The sequence below is a fragment of the Pan troglodytes genome, chromosome 10 (genome assembly GCF_028858775.2).
Source record: "Pan troglodytes isolate AG18354 chromosome 10, NHGRI_mPanTro3-v2.0_pri, whole genome shotgun sequence".
Classification (NCBI taxonomy): domain Eukaryota; kingdom Metazoa; phylum Chordata; class Mammalia; order Primates; family Hominidae; genus Pan; species Pan troglodytes.
Window position 1 is genome coordinate 91,848,779 of NC_072408.2, and position 21,684 is coordinate 91,870,462.

At 31.7% G+C, this 21,684-nt stretch overlaps 1 protein-coding gene across 4 annotated transcripts in view; it reads left to right on the forward strand.

Moving 5' to 3' along the window:
• The first annotated feature begins 13 nt into the window (after positions 1-13).
• Positions 14-21,684, forward strand: part of LRRIQ1 (leucine rich repeats and IQ motif containing 1) — a 222,972-nt gene continuing 201,301 nt past the window's right edge. For all 4 annotated transcript variants that reach the window (XM_016923928.4, XM_016923931.4, XM_016923930.4 and 1 more), the window contains exons 1-8: positions 14-119; positions 1,882-2,017; positions 4,199-4,310; positions 8,414-8,505; positions 9,705-9,822; positions 10,951-11,174; positions 15,883-15,957; positions 19,257-20,894. In XM_016923928.4, coding sequence (XP_016779417.4) covers positions 1,886-2,017; positions 4,199-4,310; positions 8,414-8,505; positions 9,705-9,822; positions 10,951-11,174; positions 15,883-15,957; positions 19,257-20,894 — 2,391 coding nt within the window. In that variant the 5' untranslated portion in view covers positions 14-119; positions 1,882-1,885. The remainder of the gene's footprint in view (positions 120-1,881; positions 2,018-4,198; positions 4,311-8,413; positions 8,506-9,704; positions 9,823-10,950; positions 11,175-15,882; positions 15,958-19,256; positions 20,895-21,684) is intronic.

Genomic DNA, 21,684 nt, shown 5'->3' on the forward strand with positions numbered 1-21,684 from the left:
GCACCTGTAGGGAAAAACCGGTCTCTCTTCCTTGTGATTGGCCGTTGCCATGGATACGCTTTGTGTAGCGGCTATGGGCGCTGTCTTACAACAAAGCCAAGGAATCTCGCTGCTGAGGGGTGAGCCGGGGCCTTAAGGCTGGGATTCCTGTTGAGGGAGGTGAACAGCTGTGGGAGCTCAGGCCGAGCCGGGACTCTCTCTGCCTGGCCAGACTTCCAGGAAAGGGAGAGACCGCGGGTCGGGGGATGGCTGTGCGACTCTGCGAAGCTCGAGGCTCCCTTCCACCCTGGAGATTTCGAGAACTCATTCAACACTTAACGAGATGTCTTGGCTATGTAGGGATCATTCGATGGTTACTCACTCACCGCTCCCCACAAACCAATTGACATTATTTTCCTTCCTTCCTTCCCTTCTTGTCGCCCTCCTTTGCACCCTTTCCTTTTCTGTCTCTGTTTCTTTTTTTTTTTTTTTTTGGTAATATATAATTTATATGAACCTTATAAAGTAGATTTCTCTCCCCTTTCTTTACAGGGGTTGAAGGGGGAGTTCCTTAAGCTTTTCTACTTTTGACAGCTTTAGTGAACTCCAAGTGATTCGTTATCAACTTAGAGGACTTTAATGTAGCCCATTTACAGTGAGACCCATCCGTGACTGCACGTCATATACAGTAACCACTAACTGCAGGTGGCTACTGAGGACTTGAAATGCAGCTAATCCTAACTGAGATGTGCTGCAGGTGTAAAACACACAACAGATTTCTAAGAATTACTGTCCAAAGAAAGAATATAAACTCTTTGCAATGATATTAATAATTAATTTTGTTATTACACGTTGAAATATTTTGGATATATTGGGTTAAATAAAATATATTATAAAAATTAATTGCACTTGATTCTCTTTTGTTTTTAAAACGTTGCTAATAGAAAATTTAAACTTGCGTAAGTGCTCAAATATGTAATTGGACAGGGGTGATCTAATGAGCCAGTAGATGAACAGAGAAAGTCATGTAAAGGAAATGACACTTACCTCCACCATACTCTCCTGCCTCTCTTTCTATATAAAGTTTAGTATACCCGTGCATTTTGCTTTGTAGGCATAAAAAAAAAATCTAGCTTTCCTTCTAATAAAGCTTTTTACATGCACTTTGAGTTCCATTACAGGATAATATTTTGCCCTGGTTCTGTCTGGAGTTCCATTTCACTTTGTTTTTCTTTTCTTTTCTTTCTTTTCCTTTTTTTTATTTTATTTTTGAGTGAGTGAGTGAGGGTGGAAGTTATGGGTAGAACTGATTTTGAGATGATTGAGTAGAGTGAAAGGAGGAATTAACAAAAGGGAAAGAGGATGGAAAGAAGGAATGAAGAAAAGAACAAGAAGACAGGTGGAAAGGTCAGGCCCTTGAGTAAAGAAAGAAAAGTTTAAACTAGTGTCATGAAAAATAAAGTGATAGCTGACTAGTACATTTTCAAACCTTTTTTGGGACTAAGACCAACAGTGAAAAATAAAAAACAGAACATTAACAACAACACATATTACATTGCAACTCATGCATACATACCTACATTTATATGTATTAATAACTGAAACAAAAATTTTATAAACAATTCTGATCTTTATTATATATAGTACAATTATATAAACATATAAATCAATAAGAGTATTAGCGTACAATTACAGTTGATCATTTTGTAGTCAAAGTTTAAAAAGAATGAAGAGATAAAACAATGTTTGGTGTAACCATAATAAGGTGTGATAAAAGTTTGTTAAATTAAAACATGTTTAAATAAATATGTTGGATTGGTATGACAAATTAGAGAACACATAATTTTTAGTGACATATTAGCCTCTTCATTTTTAAAAGCAGTTCTGTGCTTTATTATGAAGAATAATGGACGATGATGATGCAAAGCTCAAAGCAGAAATAGAAGCTGAATTGGATAAACTCAGCATTTCCTCCTTGGAAAAAGAAGACATTGAGAGTGATGCAAAATCAGAAACCCAGAGTGATGACAGTGATACAGTGAGTATTGCACTTTTGAGCCTTTTAGCAGGAGTAGGCTTTTCAGGAGAAATATTACGTTTCTCAGGATGTTTTTATGTACTTCTCATTTTTAGCAGCATTGTTATAAACAATTTATATAAATATAAATTATATTGAATATATATAGTCACCTATACATCTTCGTAAAATTGTGATTATCATTATATATATTTATATCCTGATTTTTGTTTTTACTTGTGAACATTTTAGCATGATTAAATTACATGGGAAGAAAAATGTATATGAAATCTTTTGACATATCAAAATGGTTACTTTTGGAAATAAAACAAATTATCCTTTTATTTGTGTATATTTACCAATGTTTATATGCTTCAGAGTTTATTCATAGATTTATTCATTTATACCAATATCCTTAATCCAACTGGAATTTATTTTCAGGAATGTTATGAAATGTAGAACTAATTTGAAAATCTCCTGCACATATTGAGCTAATATTTCCAGTGTCTCTTGTTTAATAATCTAATTTTTCTCAATTGATTTATCATATGTCTTACTGATAGTTATTGTACATATGATCTATCCGAGGCTGTCTGTTCTTTTCCATTACTTTATTCATTATTTTCCTGCTGTTGTATATTTGTAAATATTGAGTGGACCAAATTCTTCACATCTTTTTATCATTTGAAAATCTTAACTAAGCTTTTTTTGAAAAAGAAAATTTTTTAAAGATTTGAGAACTTTGTTATTTTATTAGGATTGCACTAAACCTACCTATTGCATTTAGAAAAATTAACATTGTTACATTATTATGTCTTTTATCCAGAGCTCATTTAAATGAGACAAAAAAATCTGAAATTCTTTATTTGAGTATGAAATCCAACAGAATAATGGATTGTTTTATATTTTATTATACCTTTTTATATAAAGGAAGAAGAAAATTTTAAAGCCCTTCTGTTTCAATTAAGATACCTCACTATTATTTATATCACTTAGAATCAATGTAAGTATTATTACCAGGGGAAAAAATTATTAACTAAGGATTTACAGATTATGAACTATATTTCCCAAGGCATAACAACAATCTCTACAATCCAGGTAGCTTAGAATTCTATTTCTTAGTTAAACAAGAAATAGAAATCTCAATGCAGGACAGATGTCAGAAAAGTAGAATTGATATTTTTGTCACTATTTTTAATACACTACTTTATCAGGACTCATTTTATGACATATAATTTTACATGCTTTTCTGTAGTACTAAAAGAAAGGTAATATTTTCTCATTATCTTCTAATGTTCATTCTCAAAACTAAACACTGAATTCCATTAGTTAGGATAGAGAAAATAAAGCTGGCTGTAAATCCTAAATTCAACACATGAAAACCCAGTATGGCAGACAATATTTGTTTTTAGTTAAATAAAAGCAGGTGCATATCATGTTCTTCTATATAGAAACATTTATATTGTTTCATCGATGCCATGCTTGAGGTCCCTCAGTGAAGTGTTGTCATCATGTAGATATATGTAACTTCAAGATTATTATTAAAGTTGTTCCTGGATGCTTCAAGTATTTTGTTGTTATGAATATTATTTATTTGCATTATATTTTCTAACTAGTTACGGTGTTTATGGAGGAAGGAATTTTATTTTTGCATTTTGCATATCAATATATTTAGCTATTTAGAAAATTTACAAATCGATTTACATAGGCTATATTGGTAGATATTTTATAATAGCTTACAAATGTGACTAAATTTGTGTATGATAATCACAAAGCCAGTTTTGAATGTAATAAATAATTATATCAGGTATTAGTTTGATATTAAATATTTTGAAAAAATAATCCTGCAGTTTTGATTAATATTTGATAATATTTATTTGAAGTTGGAATTAATCTAAAAATATATACAACTATTGAGGGCATTCAAAAATAAACAGCCTGTAATAAAGTTAACGAAAGTGATGTGTAGGTAACTCTTTTTGTTTGTTTTCTTAGAGTTTTCTAGGAATGCACAACCACCTGAAAATTAAAAGTAAACTCTAGCCAAATATATTTGTCTGAACTATGCTGTTTATATGGAATCTTTTTACTTCATTTACATGTTTTGGTCACATTTTTGCTGTGGAATGAAGGGTCCAAAATTTGACACATAATTTTGATAATAAACACTTTCACAGTTTCTTGTATTATTCAAATTTTTAGGATTCAGTTGAATTACCAGAATCAGTTCTTCACTGTATTAACATCATAAAGAACAGGAGTAAAGCTGTTGAAGAGCTCATTCTTCAGGACCTGGAAGATACTGATATTTTAAGTAAGTACTATTTTCATCTGTCTGGCAGATAAGCTTTCTGTAAGTATGAACAAATTATAATTTAGTAAACTAAATTGCTTAAAGTTCTTATCTCTTACTGTGCACATGTGTATACATTTAGTGTATTTCTAATATATCTACAGTATATTGGACTGTTGGGTTTAGTTCATTCATTATTTTTTTTTACTATCTTTCTTAGGTCTTCAGTAAATACCATCAGCATTTTGCTTCCGCAGTCCTAATTAATACCAGACATCCTATTATTTTATATTAAAGAAAATAAAACTAATCAAGAGACTTTTTTTGGCAGTATCAGTATATACATCTTTTTTTGGGAAAAATATAATCACTTATTTGAAAAGCCCAACAGTATTTTGCTTGAATTGTGCAAATTTACTTCTTGGAATTGTTCTAAGACTAATGGAAAGATCAAAGATTTAATTAGAATTAACCTTGGCTTGGTTTATAATGAGAAATGGCAGCATTCTAAATGTTCAACAAGACCTTTTTTGTTGACTAATAAACCTATTTTTTAAAATGACAGACAAATATTTAATGTAAAAAATATTCATGATATGTTAAAAGCTATTTTAAAATTAAATGGCATTTATGTATTAGTATAAATTACAATGTAGATATTCATATTCATTCAATAAATATTGCTTTCTGATAGAATGTGTTCTAGTCACTAAGAATACAGCAGTGAACAAAACAGGCAAAGATTCTGTTTCTCTATTTTAATGTTCCAGTGTAGGGAGACAGATAATAAACAAATATGCAATATTTCAATAGTGATAACTGCTATGAAGGAAAAAAATGTAAGGAGATAGAGACTGGAGTTTGCTATTTTAAATAGTCAGGGAAGGTCTCTGTGACAAGGTGATATTTGAGCAATGACTTAATGAATGTAAGGCTGAGCCACATGGTTATCTAGGAAGCCTGTATTCTGGAAAGAGGGAAGTATAAAGGCCCACTGAGTGGATTTAATATGTTTGAATAACAGCAAGTAAACGTTTCTGGTTGTATGTGAGAAAACAAAGGATTAGATGATATAGGGCTCTTCCAAACTATTTTGTGGACTTTGGATTCTATTCTCAACATATAAAAAATTTTGAGTAAGCAATGACAGTATCTCAATTTTATTTGGAAACAATCATTCTGTTGACTGTGTAGAGAATATGCCTTGAGGTAGTCAAGCTACTACAAGACTATTGCAATAATATGACAAGAGATGAGAGTGGTTTGGGTAGACATGAAGAAATATGGTCATATTCTGGACATTATTTTAAGGTAGAAAGAGAAGCATATATTGGTGGACTGGTACAAAATGAAGAAAGGAAGGTGGCTCCAAGAATTTTGTCCCGAACACCAGCATGAATTGCTATGTAAAGATTTGCTGTATATTTTGACAATGATTATCTGTGGTTGAATTATGAAGAATGTTGACATGTTTTGTTTATTTTTACTCAGGTTTAAACACTGAAAATATAAATACATTGACAGGTATACAGCCTATTTATAGCCTAATTATAAAAAAAATCAAGGAAAACACAATTGTAGAAATTAGTTACATGAACTGAGATACAACTACAGTTACAGCAGTGGTTTAGAAAATTATGAGATCTTGTATATAACTCTAACCTAATCTAATCTAATCTGATTTCTAATAAGATCAAATAAATCAGAGCCTTATAAAAGATATTTGACAATCGTAATGAATAAAGTAATTTTCCCAGAAAATTTAAATTAATTTAATTATTTAAAATCGTTAATTATTTAAATTATTTAAAATTATTAAATTTATCTTAGTAAAATAAAGTATGAATTATTAAAATTATTTTAATTTATTAAATTAAAATAATTGTTAAAATTATTAAATTTATTATCATCATAAGTTTATTATTCATTAAATTATACTAATATGTATTATTTATTAAATTTGAATTTATTGAAATTTAATTTAAATTATCCTGTGTAATAATTTAATAATTTACATTATGTATTCATTCTTATATGAATTATTTAGTTTAAATTATTTATTACATTATTTGTTACACGGGATGATAGTTTAAAATTAAATTAATGATTTTTCAAGAAAACAAATTATCAAAATTATTTGAAAAAGTGAAAAACAAATCAATAATATGGCAAAGAGGTGGAAAGAGATTTTTCAAATGTTATTAAACTAGGAAAGATGTTATAACTAAATTCTTACAACCTATTAAGGAGCAAAAATACTTTATTTCTAAAAGCTATATATTTCAGATCAAAATTGTACAAGCATAGCACAGATAAAAGAAACTAGAAGCTAGTTTCACTTATGAATATAGATGATTGGGGTTCTCAGTTGTAGAAAACAGACACTCTAGCTACTTTAGGCAGTAAGTTTTTTTGTTTATTTTTATAAGGAGAGATGTTCTAAATATTTATTGCTGTGTTATGAATATAGATGTATTGATCGGGGTTCTCAGTTGTAGAGAACGGGCACTAGCTGCTTTATGGGCAGTAAGGTTTTTTGTTTATTTTTATAAGGAGAGATATTCTGAATATTTATTGCCGTGAAACAAAGTTAGAAAGTTAAAATAATTTATTACTATATCTTTTGGTTCTGTTGGTTGACTGGGCTCACCTGGACAGTTCTTGCTTGGGTTTTTCATGCATTTATAGTCAAATGTTGATTAAGTCTGTAGTCATCTGAAGGCTTGACTGGATTACAAAAAAAATAGCTCATTAAAATGTCTGGCTATTGATGCAACCTGTTGGCTGGAGAGTTCAGATGTGGCTTTCAACTGGAGGCACCTACATGTAGCCTCTCTCTGTGGCTTTCGCTCCTCAGATCATGTAGATTCTGAGAAGTGTTCTACAGCAAAATACCAAGAGACCAAGGTGGAACCTTGTAGGGCTTCTCATGATCTTTTCTCAGACATCATGCGTCATTTCTGCCACATCCTGATGGTCACGCAGGGTCAGCTTATGTCCTATGTGAGAGGGAACTACACGGGATATGTATACCAGTAGGTGTGATTCTTTGGGAGAAACATCTTTGGGGACTATCTACTAGAATAAGTAACCGAGTTATTAATAAGACTGAAGAAGCAGTCTCTAGTCTAAACATCCAAGGTGTAGAACAAACCCCACACATATATCATAAAACTGGGCTGCATCAGAAGCTGCTGTCTGCTATACTTAAGAAGTTCAGAGACATTAATCCTCTACTATACACTCCTGTCTCCCAACTCCAAGCTCCTTCTACCACATTCTGGCTCATAGAAATAAAAACATCATCACCTGCCTCCCTTTATACATAATAATTTATGAAAAAAAGAGTTATGTAAATATATTTATGAACATAAACTAAATCACTCTCAGAAATCTAGCTGCAAAGGTATCTGGATGATGTCATTTTTTTCTTTTTGACCTCTCACACAGGAAAGCATGCCAGAAAGGTAGTGAATAGGTGTTAAAAGAAAATCTATAATATCTGACAAAATAGGTGTGAATAATCAGTTAGCCAGCAGAATGGTCCTCTGTAAAGTTAGTTTGCTATTAGGAAACATTACCACGTTATAACATATTAATTGAATGAAAGAAAATAAACATAACTACATCTGCACACATAATTAAAAATTATAAAATTCAACAACTCATAAAATAAGAAATATAATTCCTCTTCATTTACATGGTAATAATTATAATTTTTAAATTAATATTTTTATTAAAATATTTTCAATATCTTGTGCAAGGTCATGTCTGGTTTGTGGCAGATAGAGTTGAATTTTTGTTGATTTCTAATCAAGATGCCATTGCAATATCAAGCCAGGCATGATCCTTTTTGCCTGGGAAATAAACTTCAGGCACTAGAATATGGAAAATGATAGAGTCAAAGCACTTTAGAAATTTATTACTTTTATTTTTAGAATAAATATATCAGATTTCCTCTATTGTTTATTCTTAATAATTTTTCTGTTATTCTGAGTTACTCTTACTGATCAACAATATACCCTGATAGAATTTGAGGTTAAAAATTAAGAAAGGGTTTGAAATTTTGAGATGTTGTATTGTACTCTAATATTGGAAGTTATATACATTTTTTCTTTCTCTAGGCTGTAGTTATGGAGCAGTTTCTAATAATCATATGCATTTAAGAACAGGACTATCAACTGAATATGAAGAAAGTTCAGAGCAATTAATTAAGGTATATATTCAATATTTGACTTAAAATATTCACTATTATAATTAGAAATTTTCTCTCTTACACAAGATTGATACTTCACTGATTTTAAGTTCACTGATTTAAATATTAAAAATTTAATTATTCTTAAGCAAATCATCTGTGGTTTTATGGTTTCTTCTGGCATATGATATAAAAACACTCAATTTTCAGTCTTTAAGAATATTAAAAGTGGTGGGTTGAGCCATTTATACCTGGCAATTTAATGTGCATGTAGATAAAATAGTAGAACTATATTACACAAATTTTGTTGTCTAAAAATTCTGAAGAAAATAATGAATATACTCTTATTTACTCTTTCTTAGGATTGTACTATGTTCCTGCAGAGATGTTATAGAAAATTTAAATTTACAATACTTTATAGTAGTTTTTAGAAACAAATAAAAGAAAAACTTACTTAAAAAATAAGAAGAGCCTTAGCAGTTTAAGTTAAAATCCCACAAATGGATTTAAGAGAAAGTCTCTCCTAAAGATTCACTTCTTAGATTGACTTTTACCTCTCATTTTATCCAGCTTTCTCTCCTTTTACCTATTTCTCCTCCATAATGTGTTTAACATAATTTGAAAATTTCTTATATATATCATTCTTTTTTAATGTTTTACTCTATTGAATTTTTTGTAATACTCAAATTTGAAATATTAATTTTCAATTATTATACTGTTACTTCCTTGGAATAAATAGCCTGTATCTTTCCAACTAAAGTATGGTGAAAATATAATTATGGAAAATAATTGATATAAATGATGTATATATAATTTAGGTTACAGAATAGTTCTCTTTTGTATCATATAGAATATATAAAAAGTTTGTGTATGTGAACAGTCACTACAGTCAGAAAAATAGAATATATTAAAAGGAAAACATTAGTAGAAACATTTTGAAGTGATTGTCAGATGGTTTAATTGAATATTGTGGAATAATATTAAAGACTTATTAGAGTTCCGAAAAACATAAGGAGCGTTACTAATGCTTGCATGGGAAAATTTTTTATTCATTGTAAAGAGAATAATTATCAATGTGCTGCAGATTTGTATTTGAGAGAAATCTGGGGTACATTAAAATTCTTGGTATATACATATAAATATTTAATGTATTATTAAAACGACAGCTTTACTCTCTATTTTGATTTTCTTTAATCATTGGTACTCATTTAACCTCTTAGATATTATCTGAAATAGAAAAAGAAGAATTTATGAGAAGTAAAACCGATTGTGCCAGTCCTGATTTTGTTCCTGAGCCTAGTCCTCATGACTTGCCTATGGATGAACATGTTTTACCAGGTGGACTAAATTGCTCAATGATATGTTTGTTAATTTTTATATGATTGATCATAGTTATTTTAAAAAAATTGGACAGTTGATTTTTGTTCTTTTGATATTTAGAAAAGCAATTACAGTGTTTGAAGATTATTGTGCCTTTGCTATATTTATTAAATTACATATCATCATACTTTTATGCCTTCTAAATTTACTTGATTTAAATATTTTTTCCACATGTTCAGCTGATTGCAATAGATTTGACTATCCCTGACTTTATTTGGTATCTCTTAACTATCTCTTAACTATCTCTTAATGACACACATACACACACACACACACTTGTGGGTTTATTTTTATATTAAGTTTTGTGGAATATTTTAAGTCAACTTATGTAACTTTATTCACTTTGGTGAAATTTCTACGTCTATTCAACAATGTATTTTATTGTTGCATATTCTCGCTTTGGGAATATGTTAACATTATTTTTTTACTTTAAGATTCCTCAAGGATCTAGAACTAGAAATACCATTTGATCCAGCCATCCCATTACTGGGTATATACCCAAAGGATTATACATCATGCTGCTATAAAGACACATCCACACATATGTTTATTGCGGCACTATTCACAATAGCAAAGACTTGGAACCAACCCAAATGTCCATCAATGATAGACTGGATTAAGAAAATGTGGCACATATACACCATGGAATATTACGCAGCCATAAAAAAGGATGAGTTCATGTCCTTTGTAGGGACATGGATGAAGCTGGAAACCATCATTCTGAGCAAACTATTGCAAGGACAAAAAACCAAAAACCGCATGTTCTCACTCATCGGTGGGAATTAAACAATGAGAACACTTGGACACAGGAAGGGGAACATCACACACCAGGGCCTCTCATGGGGTTGGGGGAGGGGAGAGAGATAGCATTAGGAGATATACCTAATGTAAATGACGAGTTAATGGGTGCAGCACACCAACATGGCACATGTATACATATGTAACAAACCTGCACGTTGTGCACATGTACCCTAGAACTTAAAGTAAAATTAAAAAAAAAATTTAAAAAATTACTTTTATACTTTGAATTAGTTTTGACAGTTTTGATCTTACAAATGATGATGTTATTTTTCTTCATGAGTGCAGATGATGCTGATATAAATTTTGGATACTGTGAAGTGGAAGAAAAATGTAGACAGTCTTTTGAGGCTTGGCAAGAGAAACAGAAGGAATTAGAAGATAAAGAGAAACAAACTCTCAAAGCTCAGAGGGATAGAGAAGAAAAACAATTTCAAGAAGAAGAAGAAAAGCGACATTGCTGGATGAAACAATTTAAAGTTGAAAAGAAGAAATTAGAGAACATTCAGAAGGTATTTTGCTTTTGTTTTTCATGTATTTTTAAAATCAGTAGCTACCTCTGAAGAATATTGATATTTGGATTGTGTTGCAGATTGAGCTTAATAGTATGACTTTTAATTACTCTCTGATAGAGGAAGAAATTGACTGTGAATTAACAGTATTTAATATGAGGTCCTTGATTAGTTTTTATTGAAATTCATTGGAAGGTCAGACACACTTCTGATCTTGGGGGCCAATGGAGTCTATGAATTTCAGGGGTCATCGTGGATAGCCTGAAATTTATAATATAAATTGTTGTTTTTCTTTATATGCTTCGAAACATTGGAAAAAGCAATGAAAAATTCTTGAGTATGCATTAACCTTGCTCTGTGGTCTGGCATATGACATGTAAAACATATTTAAAAGTAGTTCAACCATTTAGAGACAGTCTGCGCCCCACCTTCATAATTGAGCTACTTCCTTGAACTGGAAACTTTTTGGTGTGAAGTTTTGTACTGTTTTCATTTCTGTCGTATGTGTTGTTGGTGTTGTTTTCCCCCTAGGAGATCCACACAATCAGATCATAGTGGTGGTATATCGGTATTGAGAAACTGGTGGATTTTAGGACACCACTTGCAGGTCATGAGAACCTTAGAATATTTGGATAACAGGCATGACTGACTTCTCTATCTTTCATGATTAAAGTTGATTTATACATTATCCAGAACTTGCTGGGTTTGAGTGTTGCATATAAAGAACATTAGCTTGTTCAACATTTTTTAATCCTCCATGTTGAGGACATTTCATTTCTTGACTGTGTAGAAAATAAACGCATTAAAGGCTGGGCGCGGTGGCTCACGCCTGTAATCCCAGCACTTTGGGAGGCCGAGACGGGTGTATAACGAGGTCAGGAGATCGAGATCATCCTGGCTAACACGGTGAAACCCCGTCTCTACTAAAAATACAGAAAATTAGCCGGGCATAGTGGCGGGCGCCTCTAGTCCCAGCTACTTGGGAGGCTGAGGCAGGAGAATGGCGTGAACCCGGGAGGCAGACCTTGCAGTGAGCCAAGATCGTGCCACTGCACTCCAGCCTGGGCGACAGAGCAAGACTCCGTCTCAAAAAAAAAAAAAAGAAAGAAAGAAGAAAAAAGAAAATAAACACATTAAATTGTAATATTGTAGAACCAGTTATGCCATGACTTTTTCTAATAGTAAGATATGAATCTTTAATTTTCCTTTAGTTATGTTTTCTTTCCCGTAGACCAGAATGACATAGTCATTTCTGAGATCAAAAGCTTTAAGAAAACGAAATCCAAAATAGGATTGAGTATAATGTAGATTATTGGAGTAGTATTTGTTGGTTTGTACTAAAATACATAATTGCTATTAAGTGTTGGTAGTATTTTCAGATTTAAGAAACATCTGATTTCAATCCTATTCAGCAAAGTTGTCATTTTTATTTGTTTTATAACCAAAATTTGCTGACTACCTTAAGGGCAAAGCATTCAGCTGTGTGCTTAGATGATGCAAAAGAGATCTAACAGCAAATCCCACCCTCAAAGAATTATAACTTATTTTTTGAAACTAATTTGCAATTTATCATATAATTATGATTTAAGGAAATGCAATAATATTAGGTGTAATGAATTCCTAAATATGTCCTTCATTATGCCTTGGAGCTTAAAAGTTTCCAATGGGACTAGCCCATATTTTGTATGATTGACTCTAAATATATAATTTACTTTCTGTCAGTAGTTCTTTCCTGGGTTGTTTGTTAGCTGCCTCTCCATTCCCCAAAATAGCAATCATAAATCTCTTAAGAATTACACCCAATTCCTCCCCTCTCATTATTAGCAAATAACCACATAACATTTTTTTGCATCAAATACAAACTTTCTCTTTTAATTCCACAGCTATTTAGTATCAACATCTGTACTCATCCTTTTTAAAATTATTATTGGCCTTCCCTCCTATCCCAGTAAGAAATGTTTCTTCCTTCTGCCAAAGGTTAGCTTTTCCTCCTCTACTTTATATTTTATCATTTTTCAACCTACACCTGCTTTTTCTATATGCTGAAACACTCCTATCATCTTCCTCCTTTTTTATTGTTTATAAGCATGTTCAATTTCCTCCCATCCTTAAAATAAAACAAAAGAAAAATCGTGAGATCATTCTTATGTTTTTCTTTAGCTGTTCTTTGATTGGCTTTTTAAAGGCTGTGTATGATAGGCTTCTTAAAGAGTGGTTATTTATACTGTATCAATTTTTTCATTTCTAATCCAATTCTAATCCTGCTAGGTTTTTGGCAGCATTACCACACTGAATGAAACTGTTCTTGAGGACGATAACCAATGACTTCTATGTATTATACTCACAGGTTTCTTTCAGTTATTTTGGACTCTGTAGCATTTTATGCCAGCAAAAATTTGATGGTTGACCATTTTACTTTCCCTTGACTTCTGTGAGATCACATTGTCTTGATTCTGTCACATCTTTGGCAATTACTCATTGATATCCATTTTAGACTTCATTTTCTCTCTCTGTCCTTGTGTTTTCCATTAGGCTGTTCCTGCATTGCTATAAAGAAAACGCCTGAGACTGGGTAATTTTTAAAAGTGGCACACACTTTTGAATGACCAGATCTAATGTGGACTCAGAGCAAAATCTCACTTATCACCAAGGGGATGGTCAAAGACCTTCATAAGGGACCTGCTCCCATGATCCAAACACCTCCCACCAGGCCCCACCTCCAACACTGGGGAGTAGAGTTCAACCTGAGATTTGGGTAGGAACTAACATCATGGATTCTATTTTTGTCCCTTTTTTTTCTTACTCCATATACCTCCACCTTGATAATTTCATCTTAATGAATTCCCTAATGTGTCCTTTATTATGCCTTGGTGCTTAAAACAAATGACCGTTGATAACCAAATCTACAATTGTATCAAAACAAGGTAGACTACATAACTCTCCTACAAAAACTGCATACTCAGAGAACTTTATGTATCTAAAACTGAATGCATTGTCTTTCTTTCTGAGTTGTTCTTCCCTGGGATTCTTAATTTTGATAAGCCACATTATTATCATTAGTCCAAGATAGAAAAATGAAGGTAATGTTTTATTCTTCCTTCTTTTTTATTACTATCTTTGCTCCAATTATTGTATTAGCCATCTTCTCATCCATGTACTTTACAGCTCCTTTGTAGTTCAAGCTGCCTGAGGGTCTAACTTGGGATATTTACTATATTCTCTAATTGGTCTCCCTACCTTTGGTCTTACGTTTCTCACACTTATCCATAGCACTGTCAGACAACTATTTATTTAAAAATACGTTACTTCCATGCTTAAACCTCATCAAAAATTCCCATAGCTCATATGAGATAATGATCAAAGAACTTTTCCCACTTTTTAAAATATCTAATGATTGGTAATTTGTGGCAATTTCATGTTTACGTTGTCTTTGCATTTGTTCTCACTCTTGCTACCTATCTACAGAAGGTCCTACTCATTCTCACATGGTCATTTCCGATGCTTTCTGATACAGTTTGGATGTTTATCCCCTTGAAATCTCATGGAATCACCAGTGTTGGAGGTGGGGCCTAGTGGGAAGTATTTGTCTCATGGAGGTGGATCCCTCATGAATAGCTTGGTGCTCTCCCCATAGTAATGACTGAGTGTTTGCTCCGTTAGTTGCCACAAGATCTGACTGTTAAAAGGAGCCTAGCACTTTCTCCTCTCTCTCTCTCTCTCTCGCTCCCTCTCTTGCCATGTGACTCACTGGCTTCATTTCTCTTCCACCGTGAGTAAAAGCATCCTCAGGCCTCACCAGAACCAGATGCTGGCACCGTTCTTCCTGTACAGCCAGCAAAATCGTGAATTAAATAAACCTCTTTTCTTTATGAATTATCTAGCCTCAGGTGTTCCTTTACAGCAACACACTAATATAATTTGCTCACTGATCTCATTGTCTCCTTGGTTCTCTTTTAATTTTATCTAATGTAAACTGATGATTTTCATAAAAACAGTGATGTAATTATTTTCCTAGCTCAAAATGCTTAATAAGTGCCAAAAATATGTTTCTCTTCTTGAAAACCTAGTGATTTCAAATACAGTCTTTTGCATAAAACCTTTCATGATCTAATTATCATGCCCATTATTATTTTTTATATTTTTCTCTTGCAATAAACTTATTCTGCTAGATTTTGGGTAATGTGTAAATTTATTATAGTGTCTTCACATTATCAGAAGAGTTTTTGAAGAAGGGGGTTGTATTTTACTGATCTGTTTATTCTGAGGAGTCTTATCGAATGTGTTGATAAAAACTTATTGAAAGAAAACCATTACTTACTGAACTGATTTATGTGAATTAAATGGTATGACATGGTGAGAAAACAATTGTAACACAAAACCCATTTTACAAACATTATTGTGATTTTTACAATGCCTAACAGTGTTTCGAGCCAATACATTATATTCTGTGAATAAACATACTCAAATAAATACAACAACTTTCCTAGGTTGCAAACTTCTTTATGTTCTCAGAATGGAAACCCTAGGTATTATGTGACACTTCAGTTTGAGATTAAAGTTGTTATCCCAGTACTAAAAATTGAAAGCCATTGGTTGGGTTGTCAGCTTTAACTATTGTTTACAAATATATGTTATGAGAATCATATATAATTAACATAATATTTTTGATATTTGAGTATAGTCATATTTATTATTATCATATGTTCAGCAAGAACAGGACAAGATGAATGATGAACTCTATAAAGAAGAGAAAATTTGGAAAGAGAAATTTAAACAGCATGAGGTATCTATTTGTTGTTTTTATTTAGCACATTAAGCTTTCTTTATTTGAAATACATTACTATGCTTGAAATGGTTATTTTTAGATAATGCTGCCTAAGTAGTATAAGATTTTAGTTTATTACGGCATTAAAAATTTATTAATCCTCAGAAACACTCCTTGAAATAGAATGTCTTAAAAATGAGAGTTAGCTGGTTTGGTGAGTGTTGTCCGTATAAAATTGTAATTCTAACATTTCTTTTAAGGTTTGATGAAATGTACCATTTTGAATATTTCTTTATGTTCAAAGATTGTTATGAAAGCTTACTCTTTTTCCTAAACACAATTAAATTTGTTTTGAATATAAGATTATTCTGATGATACATATACTGATGAAGTTTTAGTTTTTATTTACTCTAGAGTTTTCATATACAATTATTTTAAGTAATTACAAATTTAAAGTAGATATCTCCATAATCCTGTTATTTAGCTAAACATTATCCTTTTTTGTATTCCTTTCAAATCTTTTTTAAATTTATATAAACCCGCTCCTGCAAAAGTAGGTGTCTACTACACATTGTCAAATTAAAAAGCTGGTTAAGCATGTAAAGAGACAGAGTCATATGAATGACAAGTGACAAAAAAAGACATTAATAGCTCACCTATAGATAATCCAAATGGTAAGTATAGTAGAGCTGTTAAAATACCTATAATTATCATCCAGTAGCAAAATACTTAAACAGGTGATGTGAAAAGAAAAATAGCATCTATAATGAAGTACCAACTCTACATTCTAGAGTTTAAAAAATTCAGTATATAAAATTAAAATTTAGTGGGTGAATTTGATTGGACATAGCAGATGACACCATTAGTGAAATGAGACAGTTCAATAGAAAATATCCAAATTAAAGCACAGAGAAGAAAAAAAATTGCAAGAAGAGGAAAACAGCACAAGAAATATGTGACACATGGTGAAAAGATATAAAATTTGTATCATATCTTGAGAGGAGGCAGAGAATGGGGCAGAAGCAATGAGGTAAAGAGATAATGGTTAAAAAGATTTCAAATTGTTTTTAAAAAATCAACCAGCATATTCAAAGATGAAAAATAATTTCCAAGTAGGACAAATACAAAGAAAATGCTACCTTGGAATAAATAATACAATTATTGAAATTCAAAACAAAGGAAAAATAAAATCTTAGAAGCATCTGGAGGATAAAAGACGCATTACCTAAAAAGGAGTAACAGTAAAACAAATAGCCATCTTTAAGTAAAATGATGGAAGAAAGAAGACGATTCAAAAAACGTAAGTATTCAATGATAATGGTTTCTTTGTTTATTAGTGTTCTTTGAATCCTGACTCTTCCTCCATTTTCTGGACTCAATTTTTAATTTCCTGTAGTATACACTTAAATAGTTGTCAAAAAACATTTTTGGATGCTAGATTTTCTCAATCTTTGTTTGCATATTTGAAAATATTTTGTTTTGTTTTTTGTTTTTTAAGATGGAGTCTCGCTCTGTCGCCCAGGCTGGAGTGCAGTGGCGCCATCTCGGCTCACTTCAAGCTCCGCCTCCCGGGCTCACGCCATTCTCCTGCCTCAGCCTCCCGAGTAGCTGGGACTACAGGCGCCCGCCACTGCGCCCAGCTAATTTTTTGTATTGTTAGTAGACACAAGGTTTCACCGTGTTACCCAGGATTGAAAATATTTTTAGTTTGCTTTTAAAAATGAATGGTCAGTTTCTTCGGGTGTAGAATACAGATTTATTACCACGTTTAACAATGTAAAGATATGACTTTGTTGCATATTTATTTTTGCCTGTGCTATCTATGATTGCAAATTTGATGCCTTTTCCTTACATTCTTTTGAAGCTTTAGGATTTTTTCATTTTATACATTCATCCACACATATTTACTGGTTTTCTACTAGGTCAGGCACTTCTCTGAGTGTTTAAGATATGACAGTACATAAAATTGAAAATAATCCCTACTTTCAAATGCGACACACAATTTCCAAGGAGGAGAGATACAAAGAAAATCACACCTTGGAATTAAGTAGTACTATTCAAATTCAAGACAAAGGAAAAATAGTGTTGGAAGCATCCAGAGGCAAAAAGACACACCACCTAAAAAGGAGCACAGTAAAACTAACAGCTTACATTCCCCAGAGTTCTGAAATATTGCTAGCATCTGTCTAAGTGTGTTGTGTATGTGTGCATGCAATGTTCGGTCTTTCTCCCATGGCTTTTTGTTGTTGTTTTTAAGAAAACGTATTTTTCTATTATTTTCTTCCCTTCAGTTTTTCTCAGTTCTTTATTCAGGAACTCCTACTAGTCATATGTTGGAGTTTCTGTGTTAATCTTCTTTACCTCTGACATATAATTTTTATCTTTGTTATTATTTGTTGTTTGGGGAAAACATCTCATTTTGAAGTTTTTTTTTAAGTAATCAGCTATCCAGCCATTCTATTTTGATTATTGGTTTAAGTGAGTCGTTTTTATTTGAACACTTGAAATATGAGGTTATTCCTGTTTAAATATTTTTTCTAAAATATCTTTATTTAAATTTTTATCTAGTTTATTTAATAGTTTGATTTTCTCAGAAATTGGTTCTTCCTTCTGCTGATTAAGATATAGTCTCATATCCTTTTTGTTAGTTTCCGTTAGATATTTGCTCAATTTTGTTGATCTTCTTACTTTTGGTTTAGGACTCTAGTAAAAATAATATTTTCTCACCTAACTCTAAATATTTCATTAAATGCAGTAGTATGTGGTTATGAACTATTTTGATCATTGAGAAGGGATAAGATATGTGAGTAGGCTGGTTCTGTATATTGTTTGTATGTAGGGACTATCTGGCTTTCTTGGTACCATAAGTTTCACAAAATAATTCCTGTTTTTGCAGTCTCAATACTAGCTCTGAGTCTTCTTTATCAGAACTCTCATTCCAGAAAGTTTGAAGTCCTTTTCTTTTACATGGTTTTTAGCCTGTGGTTTCCCTTTTGTTGTTGTTGTTGTTTGTTTGCTTATTCTGTGTCTTTCTGATTTTATATGCTTTCTATCTTCAAGGAAATCTTCAATTCATATCTGGGTGGCTTAGAATACATGTAACATTAGAGTATCAACTTAACATGATTCAATCTCCTAAATATTAAAAAAGTAATACCTTTTAAGATAAATGACTTTAGTTTCTCTAAATAAATTTTATAGAAACTTTATTAAGACTTCAGTTTTAGTATTTGTTTTCAATCTACATTTCAGATGACATTTTAGTAACATCTCATGTTTAGTTTATGCTGACTACCATGTATCTTACTTTGTTTTAGGAGTATATTAGAAACTTGCATTTACAAATGGAAGAAGAAAGAACAAGATTTAAAGACCAACAAGAAAAAGAAAAAAATTGTTTGTTAAAACAGCAGAATAATGCAGCTGTTAAAATTCAAGCTAAATATAAAGCATTTGTAGCCTATAAAAAATATGGCCCAATTATTAAAGAGCAAATTGAAAGTAAGAAAAGGAAAGCACAAGAGTGGAAGGAAAAGGAAGCAAAAATACGACAAAAGGAGGAAGAAAATCGAAAAAGATTAGAGGAGGAACAAAGGATAAAAGAAGAGAGAAAAAAGCAAAAGGAAGAGGAAAGGAAAAGGAGAGAAAAAGAATATGAAGAAAAAAAGAATATTGTGAAACAGGAAAGAGAGCAACTAATAAGCAAGGAAAAAATAATATTAAGAGAAGATGCAAGCCAACAGCTAATAATAAGTAGTGCGTTAAAGAAGAGAGGATATAATAACAAACATTTAAGTCTTGAAGATATTTCAAATGATAAGGGTGATATAGCCAAAAATCTAGTGGATCAAAATTCAAAGAAGCAGGAAGATGTTCTCCTTTGGCTAGTTGAGGAATCAAATATGAAAGAAAATGTAGATAGACAGACTATATTAAAAGAATCAATACAAGTAAAGTTAAAAGAATCTATATCAAGCCAAACAATTCTGGCAGATTTTAAAATGGAAGAAAAAAATGAAAACCTAGCAAAAAAACGATGTTCAGAAGAATTGGTTAAGCAAGAAAGAAAATATGAAAATACAGATAACAAAACTGAATTGGGAAACTCTGATCTAAAAGGAAATCTGAAAGAACAGTTTCCATTGCAAGAATTAAAGTCTGATGCACAAAAAGAAGAAAAAATCATGAAACATGTCATAAATGAGAATACAGGACAAAAAACCCAGATAATATTAGGACATAACCAAGAAATCAGTGAGGTGAAAACCAATGAAGAGCAGAAAATAATCAAAGATAATCAGCAGAAAAAGATACAAAAAGTAGAAAAAGAAGAGATACAAGAACAGAATGGATTATTATATAAAGATAAGGATACTTTAGTTATTTCAGTGAAACAAAAATCACTCTCACTAACATCAGAAAATTCCAAAGATGTAGGAGAAAACGTAATATTACAAGAAAAAGAAATTTATTCAAAATCCAAAGAAATTGAGGAGACCCCAAAAGACAATGCTTGGAATAGTGGCATTGTGATTTTTAACACAACTGATACCATGATAAATATAGAAGGCAAAAGAAATGACCAAGATTATGTGTTAGGTAGACATGCTCCTTGTGAGGGCTTGAGTAACTATAATGCAGAAAGCTCCATGGTATCTAAAGAAGTCAACTCTCTTAAATCTGAGATTAGAAATATTTCAGAAAAATGCCATGAAATTGCACCTGAACCTGATAGCATGACCTGCTGTGTATCAGAGTCAACCCTTCTATATTCTATTGAAGAAAGGAGACTAGCCTGGATAAAATCATTTAAACCTTGGCTTGAAATTTTCAAGCAAAATCAACAAAAGAAAATTGTTAGAAGAAAGAGACCTGTGAAATGCCCAGCCAACATGACACCCGCTTTGGATAAACTGGAAATTCTTCGATGTGGCCCTTGGGATACTTTACAGCAGGTATTTCTAATTTTATAATAATTTTTCACATTTAATTACAATTAGCTCTTTAAACTATAACTTTTCAGATCTTAGAAAAAGAAATATTTTGTATACAAGAATTGTCTCTTGTTTAATAAAGTTATGAATGAAATATTACCCCATTTGGGAGGGGATATATCTCAACAAATTGTTCGAGGCATCTTCCCTAAGTGACACTCTATAAAAAGCTTTGATTTATGTTTTTTAATATCTTGAAGCCTGTGTTCAAGTCATTATTTAAACCTCTAAGAATGGAAGCATATAGAAAGTTAGGGTTAGAATTATAGTAGGAAACTCCTAAGTAAACAGAAGTTTGCTTTAAACTTGAGCCACCACACCACCTAGTGGCTGCTTTTGGAATAAAGTGGATTTTATGTCCATGACCACTGTTGTGAAAGAAGGGCTTGCATGACAGAAGACCCTGAAGACCCTAGAATTCCCATCTAGCAACAATTATTTAGCGTGTGCCATTTAAAGGTGGTGCATATATGTCTGAAATGTAAAATAGTTGTCATCAAATGTTACTAATTTTATATGGTTATGGATAACATAGTTTCAACCAAAATTAAGACACAGAAACTAATAAACGTATAGAAAAAGAGAAAATAATATTTTAAACAGTGTAACACTAGAAAGCACTTATGATTAAAATACATATATTTAGCTAAGGCCTGAAAGTCAAAAGTATTCAATAAAGTTTATTTAGTTTCTTGATAGACTTTCTTGCTAGACAGATGCCTAGGAGAAAGAACAATCATATTAATAGATA